The 9,834-nt window shown below is 44.0% G+C and overlaps 2 protein-coding genes across 2 annotated transcripts; both read right to left on the reverse strand.

The window, feature by feature from the left end:
• Positions 1-515: 515 nt before the first annotated feature.
• LOC131289340 (diphosphomevalonate decarboxylase) lies at positions 516-2,020 on the reverse strand. Its single transcript, XM_058318574.1, has 6 exons — positions 1,955-2,020; positions 1,828-1,898; positions 1,639-1,753; positions 1,427-1,561; positions 1,042-1,367; positions 516-982 (listed from the first exon to the last, which is right to left on the reverse strand). The coding sequence occupies exons 1-6, from the start codon at positions 2,007-2,009 to the stop codon at positions 548-550; spliced, it is 1,137 nt and encodes a 378-aa protein (XP_058174557.1). The 5' UTR covers positions 2,010-2,020; the 3' UTR covers positions 516-547.
• A 1,193-nt stretch (positions 2,021-3,213) lies between these two features.
• On the reverse strand, positions 3,214-6,189 carry LOC131284216 (uncharacterized). Its single transcript, XM_058313070.1, has 3 exons — positions 6,169-6,189; positions 3,430-3,684; positions 3,214-3,348 (listed from the first exon to the last, which is right to left on the reverse strand). Exons 1-3 carry the CDS (start codon positions 6,187-6,189, stop codon positions 3,214-3,216), a joined length of 411 nt encoding a protein of 136 aa, XP_058169053.1.
• Positions 6,190-9,834: the final 3,645 nt, after the last annotated feature.

Below are 9,834 nucleotides of genomic sequence, written 5' to 3' on the forward strand. Positions count from 1 at the left end.
ACTTTTTGTCGCGCGCGACTATTTTCCCGCGAAAGATCTCTCACATTCCTCTCTGGAAATCGAAAATCCTCTCCCGCAACTCTCACGACCTTGAACCAGAAAGTTTCGGCGAAACGGGAAATTGACTTTGATTTTGTTGCGAGAAGGTCACTGAATCGGGAACTTACCAGTATCGTAATTAGCGCGGGAACGCTAAAAACCATGTGTTCGAGCTGCAAAGTTTCAGTTTTTTTTTATACATTCAGATACATAAAAAAAACAAGACAATCCCATATAAGTCACTTCCGGAGCCCTCCAAGGCTCGCATCTTGGCCTACTTCTTTTCTTGGCTTCAAAGACAACGTCAAAGAAAATTGGTTCAAATTGTGAAGATCCATTCAGCATGGTCATTTATACAAAAAAGTATCCCCATTTTATTCGAAATAAATAGCCACAAAACGAAATAAATAGCCACATAGAAAAAATAAACCATACCCTAAAATAATCCCCTTTTACTTCGAAGATTCATTTCACAATACTCGGTGTACAACTATTTTCTGAGTGCACTTTACTCGACACGCCGTGGTCCTTCTCCAACCTTCGTATGAATAATGTACCGCAACTGATTGGGTTCTTCTACCGAGAATGTACTCAGCACCTTCTCCGGAACAGCTGCCATGCCAGCCTCATCGTTCGGGATTCCTTTGTAGTAATCCGCTTCCTGGGAATGATTGAAGGGAAAGGCACGGCGAACGATTGCCGAAACTTCGGCTACATCTTTTTCCAGCAGAAATAGGCACGCATTCGGTCCGGCATCAAAGCTGTAGGCCACCTTTATAAAGCCAGCCATATTGTTGATCTCATGTACCAAGCGAACGATTTGTCGCGATACGTCATTCATGTAAAAGCACGGCGGATATGTGTCCAAGCAAATACCATGAAATTGATTACTATCGGTCATCGCAATACGGCCAAATGTTTCGAAATCATGCTCCGCAATGGCCTGAAAATAAGAAAACTTATTGTTAGGAAAGATCTTGGTTCAGAGATTGTCGAGAATACCTTCTTCAATTGCTCAATACGCTGAGGAACACACTTTTCGACCCGATGCTTGAGTAATTCGGAAGTCTTCACACTGGTAGACATTCCTTGCGTTGAGGCTGTTGCTTTCTTCCGATCATTAACCACCAAAATAAGCACGTGCATATCCGGCCAGGCGGTGGCCGGCGCTACCTGAACGGCCAACGAATCGGTTCCATCCTCCCGCTCCCCCATAACCCATTGCACGTATCCTGAGTGTAAACTACGGCAAGCAGAGCCACTGCCCATTCGTGCTATGCTACTTAACTCTTCATCCTCGATTCCATAAAGCGTTGCCAAAGTGTACACTAAAATAAAACACGGTCTATTAGAATATTATTTAAGCGTGTTAAAAGCCTTCTCTTACCAAAACAAGCGTAACCGGCAGCGCTAGACGCCAATCCGGCTGCGGTGGGGAAATTGTTCTCCGATTCTACATGGATCTTCCATTCCAGCATCTCCGGTTTAGGGCACTTCCCTAATGATTTAGCTTTTTTTTGCACTGAATAGTGAACGAAAAAAACATCCTCGTTAACGTAATTATTCATTGCATCAATATTCGTTAGTTTGTTCGTATACCTTCCAACAGGCAGCGTTGAATACGTGGATTTTCAAAAGATTCTTCCACACCATTCAAGCGAAGCACATTCTTCAGCAGCTCCGGACCGGCAGTGATGGTAGTCTTTGTGCGAAGCTAAGTCAAAAAATTGAACCGACAGATAGTTATGAATAATTCAGCATCTTTGAAAAGGCGTCTCCATCTCTTACGTGGTCAGTCGAAAGGGTTACACTGAGAGAATCGTTTATCGGCAAAATCAGGTCATCGTCACGCTTTCCCCCTGGAAAAGACAGCACTTTGTCAGGAACACATTTCGTAGCAAAATACCTAACTTACAGTATTTGACGATTGCAATATTTACTGGAGCAATGCAAGTCACCGAAACGGACATCGTATTGGGTGTTTTGAGGAATTTCCTATCTAAAAACTTAATGAAACGTAACCAAAACCTTTTCCTCCGCTGAACACACCAACTGGCCACGACAACGTAAACAAACCAACTGACTCAGTTGATCAACAACAAGCTTCAAAAACCTTGGCCACATCTTGAATTAATGGGCAAAATAGCTAATTTGTTAATAACTTTTCAGTGCCTCGGCCAATTTTCGAAATAGACCCCTCAAATGAAAAGTCTTTTCAAGACACACAACTTTGTGCAGCAAAAGATCTTTCCGTCTATTCTAGTTTTTGAGAAAATTAATTGTGTAGAAATTGAATTCGCCTTTTCGCCCCAAAAACAAACGGCGATAATGTGGAGCTAGTGATGGGTACATCAAGCCTGAACCTGTGAATAACATGGCTCAGTGACTTAGTGAACTTTAAATTGGACACAAAGTAGCACAGTCCTTAACTGTCGCTGCAATCTTGCTTCAAATACAATAAATCATTTATGATAGTCATGGCGTCTCGCTTTTCATAAAAAAATCTCATGAGATCAAACATGACAAACCGTTACGTGGCAAAAAAATCGATGCAACCATTTTAAATTTTAAAGTATGTACATATGTTATCGTTTTTCGATTATATCTTTGATTTGCTAATTTTTCTTTCTTATTCAGTTCGACTGTTTAAAAAACGCAACAGTGCATTTTTATCAATTTCCATTTGCATTACTTATTTATTACTTGGTTTTTATTTTAGTAAACCTATTACTATACAATGTGAGCTACTATTATTGATAAACGTTCACCTTCGGTGTACAATACTACATTCACGGATAAGTATCTATCTAGCTAAGTATTTGTTTTCATCTATATTGGTCTCTCACAACAATTGCTAGAAATTGGCTAGCTAAATCGTATATTCATAATCACAGCATCTATAGGAAATGATACGGCGAGAAAAGTTATGACGTGAGACTGTTTTGATGCTGTTTGATTTCAAAGTTGCCCGCAAAAAGCAGATAAATAAATAACCGATGACGATGGGAAAATGAGACATGTGGTACTAAAATTAATAAATACTATCTTGGAAGTAAGTTTAAGGGCTTGAAGCAATGCAACCGACAAATTGCATGAGATACACTTGGCTCGAGAACACCTATTCGAATTCGACCGTAGTAAGAGATGGGCCGGATGCTTTAGTTTTTCTGTTGGTTACGTCTGTATACCATAGTACACGTAGTCTTGGCACCAGTTTCTCGTTTCGTCCTCGTTCCCACAGCACATGGGAAACACAATCGACGACTTGGTCACCTTCGAACAGCGTTGGCAAAGTTCATTTATGTCCTCCTATGAGTCGAGGGAGGGAAGAAAAGAATAAATTCGTCAATTTTCTATCCAATGAAGTTTTCTGGAAATGGTTAAACTTACATCCTCATAGCAGGGCTGCACACGTTTGTAGTCAGCGTCAAAGTAATCTTCATAGTCGGCCGATCGACGCTTATGGTTGTGATTACCACTGTGGTGTGGTGTCCTTCTGGCAGCCGATCTCCTGGGAAACAGTTGATCCATAAGCCGTATATGACTTCGCTGCTCCTTTGAAGGCCTGGCCGAAACGTATGAAGCTATGCTGACCAAACATACTAGTAGAAGCACTAGCTGAAGTGTTTTGTGCGACGTGAACATCTGTGAAGAGAAGAGAAAGCCCATGAAATAAGCGTTCAAGCTGGAAAAGTGCAAATTCATGCAGGCAATTGTAATGATGATTTGCTTCGAGGTCCCTGTCAAAGTCCAGTAACACAAACAGTGATCCCGGCGATCCTCAAGTCACCAGGGGTTCAAGTGTGTAAACAAACACACTCTATAGAGCTTCACAATAACTTTGATAATGTACTCGGGGTGTGGGAACTGGTGATCTGCCCATGCTCTGAACGCAAGGTCAGCCGGAAGCGTTGGTGGAAACGCAAAGGGACCACCTTTGCGATGACTTTCGTGGGTGTTGCGCATGTTGATTGTGCATTTCTTTGTGCGGTCGATCCTACCTAACCTTGATAATAGACGGTCCTTTTACATCATGTTAGAGAGTCGTGCTCTAGCCGTGTCATGGTGGAGTCTTGTAGGACTCGGGATAAAAGATGGTCACAACAACTTCCTTCTATATAAAATCGTCTGAGGGTACATAGCAACAAATCCTCAAATGCAACCGTAACATGATAACCCAATCCTAACCATGACACAAATATACCCTTCTCAAAAATCTTTCCATCCGGTGCGCTTTATGGTAAACAACCACGCTGGGGAATTGTTAACCTATAGGGATCGATGGATCCCAGCGCTGTCTCCGGGTGGAATCTAGTAAAAACCGAACTTTTCGCAGCTTCCCGGAATCAGCTGTCGGGAGACACCCGACTTCATTTCATTCATGACATCACTCTTGCTCCTTGCGTAGGTTATCGTCGCTGTTCGCGAGTTAACGAGCACAATTTACATCATCACATTTAGGGTCCCGAAAAGATCCACCGCCGTTCCTTGCGGCAGTGGAGAACTGGAGCACCGACGCGTCGGTTGCTAGGGGCCATTTGTTGTTGTGGTGATGATCACCACAATTGGGTAAGAATTAAACGGCACGCTCGAAATGATCAGTACCCCAAGCAGAGTGTTTCCTGCACCAATGCTCTATGACGTCACAATATTATGAGATTGCGTTGAGCCAAGATGGAGATGCGACCCTGCATACACTACGACACTGTCCATGGCATTGATGGCTTATCAGGCCGGAACATCCCGAGCGTGATAGATACACTGCACCCCGCCTGACACACTGACAACGATCAAAACAACCAATCAGGCCGACCGCACGGTCAAGTGCGTTAAGCCGACCCGAAGAATGCCACACTAACCCTTGGCGGCCAGTCGGCCATTGACCGCCATTGACAGCGTTTAGTGACGCCTGCGGCAATGGACGGAGACGTATCGCCAGTCACACATCGGAAATGGCCTCATTCAGATCTAACTGGTTGATCTCCGTTCGGCTCACCTCACGTGATAGTGGTGCTGCCTTACTGAGATCATGCGCCTGATAAGCCCGAACTGATGCAGTCTGATCCTCTCTGCCCCCGTGGCAAGTGAATTTCGTCATATTGCATACAATTAACAATCTTATCCTCCTGGGCCTGATAAGACCATACCGGTGTTTTGACTCGCGGCTCAACTGCATCGGTGTCGGGGTATTTCTATTGAATTGCGCCACAATGAGTCAAAATCCGTCGCAGGACTTCGCATCGATCAAAGGAGCCACAACGTCGGAGCTATCACATGAGCGCCCAGGTGTTTAAATTACTCTACCTTTCTCATATTGCGCAGGTGTGGCTAACGAGGAGGAGCCCCCAGACGATTGTGTCCCTATTATATTTATATCGTTAGGTTTATCATTTCTACCAGTATGACTAATCGTTTGGGGGAGGACCCTGAATGGCCCATTCACCGGCAGCGTGACATGCGGCGTGCGTAGTCTAGCCGTTACGTAGATTCTCGTGACCATTCGTCAGACGGACGGTGACACACTGGTTACACTAGGGCCTACTTCGGCTGTGGTTGGAAGTATATCGCGCGTATTTTGGTTATCCCACGGTTCGAGCCCCCCCCCCCCCCCCCCCCCCCCCTTCCCTCTCAAAGTGCAGTTCTATTTTCACGAGCGAAGATAATGTACGTGCGGACGTGACGATATTATTGTCAGACTCTTAAGTAACGTGCTTATCGTGATAGCTTCCGCATACGGATGACAAATTTGATCAAAAACGTCTTTGAAAAAGGGAAAGCCAAAAACATAAACCATGCGCTCTATCAGAAGAAGCGAGAGCGTACCATACGAAACGTCTAGAAGATAACACAACCACACTTTCTTCGAGCAAATTGATTTAATTGATTTTGGAGGAAAGCAAATCTTTGAAGTATATGGAAATTACCTATCAGAAAATCAAAACAGCTAAAACACTGTGTCAAGTCAATTTAAATTTCCAATTTATAAACTTCATCTAACATAGATACAATTCTCTTATTAACTCCACATTTGAAAAATCTCTAAACTTTTACGAAAATTTACACATAAATTGCTAAATCCTGCTATTCAAATACCGTTCTGCTAAATAAAAAAATACCTCTGAAACTTACCTTTTTACTGGTAAACTGCATATCTGCTATATGTTTTATCAACACCTTCAATGGTATGTCCTTGTTTATAAAACAGTCTGTCGATGCACTGGCACCTTTACAATAATTCACTAAGCTTTTAATTCTCCAACACACACTACGGCTCAAACAGTAATCCTTTATGTATGACCACACGCGGATACACGGGTTGATCTCTTGTCTTGAGGCTTTCGCTTCCTTCGCGGTCCGCTCTGATCGAACGCTATCAATGGACTGACTTGCTGTAGCCAACCACCGGGGCTATTATTATTTATAAGACCGGAAAATACTGCTCCCCCCGACCTGCGCCGATGTGTTAGTGGAGCAGCTCCCTCGCGACCGTTCCCATTGGTCGCGAGGTGTTATCGCGGTGTTCCTTCAAGGCGCTCGCGCAACAGTAATAGTCAGCATCCGAATACACCACGCAAAGGAACCGCCCCGACATGACCACCGAACGAGCCCCACACCTGCTGCAGGACAACAACGCGCGCACAAGCAGTGATGGATTCCGGTCTCGTGAGCGACTCGTGATCGGCTTCGCGGAAAGCCATGCAGGCAAAACAAATATTCCGGCCGCAAATATACCGCTGTTGATTTCTCGTGGACAAGCCCGTGTTTCCCTCTCATTCGGCCATCTTCATCACCACGTACCGTGCCCCTGGTCGCTCCACCATGTCCTATAATTAACTGATAAGGTGCTCCACATCGGGTCGCAAATCGATCGATAATGTGTAGTCCCAATTTATAGATCGTATATGGTCATAAATCGCCTAATAACTTTCATCGATTGCATCACAATGTTTTTTTGGCCATAATGGATGCACCCGGTGGCGCCGGCACTCACAGGGAAACAAGTCTCGTAAGCCCTTAACGGGCAGGCATGACCAAGAAGTCGTTACGCCAAGAAGAAGAAGAAAGGATGCACGCAGTAAACGATGGAACTAGTGGGCAATAGTCTTTTGAATCGGGTATGAATGAGATTCCAGTAGCGATTGTCTTGGTTTAATTTTTTTGAAGAGCTACAACCAAGCGTATCACGGAACGTGCGCGCCATACACTGTTGCGCAGTTTATTTTGCGTTACATCTTTTGATTTATTTACTTCCATATGTTGATAATGCCGGCCAAACCTTTGGACCGTATTCAAATGGGGCACTGCTGCTGGAGCCGAGAACACGCCGACAATGTGAACACGCCTCCCGGCGAAGCGAGAACTCGTGAGTCCGGCCCGTTGGCGCGAAATGGAGTGCTGATATTCCATGATAAGAATCTCGTGTGGACCACGTGGTCGGATTAGTTGTTGCAATTCCAAGCTAAAGTGTGGTAAAAGTGTTGCAAATTCTTTAAGCCTAATGAAAACAAACATGCGTCAACATAATGGTCTTTTCAAATAATCGCTAAAGATCTACAGTAGCACTTGTTAACATAAGTACACTACTACCACTTTGTTGGCATGTTCGCCATCTAATCTGTGGCATGTACAAAGATATATAACAGCTCCATTAGTTTCTTGACTTTGTGATTTTGCAGTAATGATTTTGACCTCTGAGTTATAACAAGATGGTACCAACACCAGATCCCAGCCATGCAGCAATAAATGCACCAGAGGGCATTCCCTTACTGGAGCATACTTGTGTACCAGGAAAATCCCGCAAATTACCCCTGCCTTATGGGTTGTTCCCTTGGGGACACATTTTCCATCACGCCTACTGTTAATAATTATCACATGGCCAATGCTGCTGACGACAGGCCATTCAAATGAAAAGCACATGACAGGGTTGTATCGCAAGCAACAGCGATCTTAGTAAACATTGATACTGACTAAATTTGAATCAATCAACTATCATTTTCTCGTTGGGAATAACATCGGTATAAGCCGTCGGTGACAGTGCTGTCCATGCACATGACATGTTCCAGTTTCGATTGATCTACATACTGGTTTACGCTGCTGTTAGATTACGCCTACAATGAGTATCCTTCCAAAGGGCCGGTCTAAGATAAGATTTTAGTAAATCATCTACTACGCGTAAAGGTGACGTCCTACTCGTGTGACGCACAAAAGGCGTACCCAAGGTTGGGGTATGCCTATCGAAATTGTTCCGGCGTTTAGTCACGCTACAGGATAGACAATACCCACACCCAAGACATGGTTTCTCCAAGACCGTTCGCAAGGGGAGAGCCAAGAGCCAATACAAACGTGGTTAAAAAATTGCCTTCACCAAGGTAACCGCGGCATGAAAAATGGCTGGATTTTCGCACTTGACAACCAGACGAAGGACAGCAGAGATCCCCGGCATGCAAATGCATCGTAGTGCGCCAACATGGCCTCGCGTAACCAGTTGTGCAAAGCCCATCCATAAAACAAGAGACTTCCCACTCTTCTGTGTCGAAAATTTGCGTCAGAACAGATAAAATCGGCGACGTGCTGCATTTATTGAACCGTGATTAACTACGGGAAATTTGTGATTTTTCCCAGTAAACGATACCAGGTGTGCCTGGGGTTTCCCACCATCGTCGCGCGTCGTTTGTTCATTGGTCTGGAATCCCACCGTTATCAGATCCCGTGGGACTTGCCGATTATGTTACTTCATGCGATGAACGGGTGTAAACTTTCGCAGAACGTTTTCATTATCAGCAGCGCATCACAATACTAATTACTTTTCCATTCAATCCAGCACCGGAACGATTGCAATCTATTGAAGCTCTCGGGATTAACTAATCCTGACTGACTAACCGGGAAATGTCGTTGTTGATTTTAAAGTTTCAATAGAACAATACCGTTTTGACTTTTGGTTAATGCTATGATACATTGAGCATGGTTTTAGGAATGAACCAACACTATTTTAGAAATGGGTCAACATCAACACAACCTCTGGAATAAAGGATAGGCCTTCCTCTCAACCACCAACTGAACAGAAAGTTGAAGAAAAAATTTGGGCTCGTCGTCTACGTGAGGATCGACACGAAGGCTCCACGATCGCATCACGTGCTTGTTCGAGACATGCTGCGGTGAATCACCGAGGCTGGCAGTGGGAAAAACCGGCTCAGGATTTTGTGGCATTTCCGTACCGGCGTTCATGGAGTCCTCGCGATCGGTCCATCCTTGTCGGTTGCAGTTTTTTCCTCTTTCTATTCGCCACCAAGGCACACCTTTCGGTAGATATGTTAAGGAGAATAACCTGATGCAATCGTGTCTGGCTGTTGCCGTTGGCCATAAATTAAGAAAACCACGTGGTCAGGGAAGAAAGTGTGGAGCAAGCGCGTTAGCGTTCGGCGCCGATCACGATGAGCTCGGCAGAAAACATGTTTGAACAAGAAATTCGCATGTTCCCAAACGCCGATTTGGGGTCGTTGGTAGACCGTTGAATTGCGATATACCAGAGGTCGGTAAATGCCGGATTTCTTTCATAATGCACAGTTATTAATATGAGACTACAACTTTAAATGTTAAAATTCAGCTAAGATTATATTCTTAGTACATATATAAAGTATGCCAATTGCAACAATTAAACCATGAAGAGGATCATTTATATTAAAATGGTCTTATAATTTGCCAATTAAACCAAAAGATCTCATCAAATCGAATTGTTAGTCAACGCTAAACATTGCTTAATTTTTAAAACCATCGATTTTCAGAGTAACATTACCA

Source organism: Anopheles ziemanni, chromosome 3 (genome assembly GCF_943734765.1).
Source record: "Anopheles ziemanni chromosome 3, idAnoZiCoDA_A2_x.2, whole genome shotgun sequence".
NCBI classification, from domain to species: Eukaryota; Metazoa; Arthropoda; class Insecta; order Diptera; family Culicidae; genus Anopheles; species Anopheles ziemanni.

Coding starts and splice junctions, on each gene's coding strand:
- LOC131289340 (XM_058318574.1), bottom strand. CDS start 2,009: ATGTCCGTTTCGGTGACTTGCATTGCTCCAGTAAATATTGCAATCGTC. Junction 1,754..1,827: donor TAACCCTTTCGACTGACCAC/GTAAGAGATGGA, acceptor TTTTTGACTTAG/CTTCGCACAAAGACTACCAT. Junction 1,368..1,426: donor TGCCGGTTACGCTTGTTTTG/GTAAGAGAAGGC, acceptor GTTTTATTTTAG/TGTACACTTTGGCAACGCTT.
- LOC131284216 (XM_058313070.1), bottom strand. CDS start 6,189: ATGCAGTTTACCAGTAAAAAG. Junction 3,685..6,168: donor TGCAGTTTACCAGTAAAAAG/GTAAGTTTCAGA, acceptor TTCTCTTCACAG/ATGTTCACGTCGCACAAAAC. Junction 3,349..3,429: donor TGCAGCCCTGCTATGAGGAT/GTAAGTTTAACC, acceptor CTCGACTCATAG/GAGGACATAAATGAACTTTG.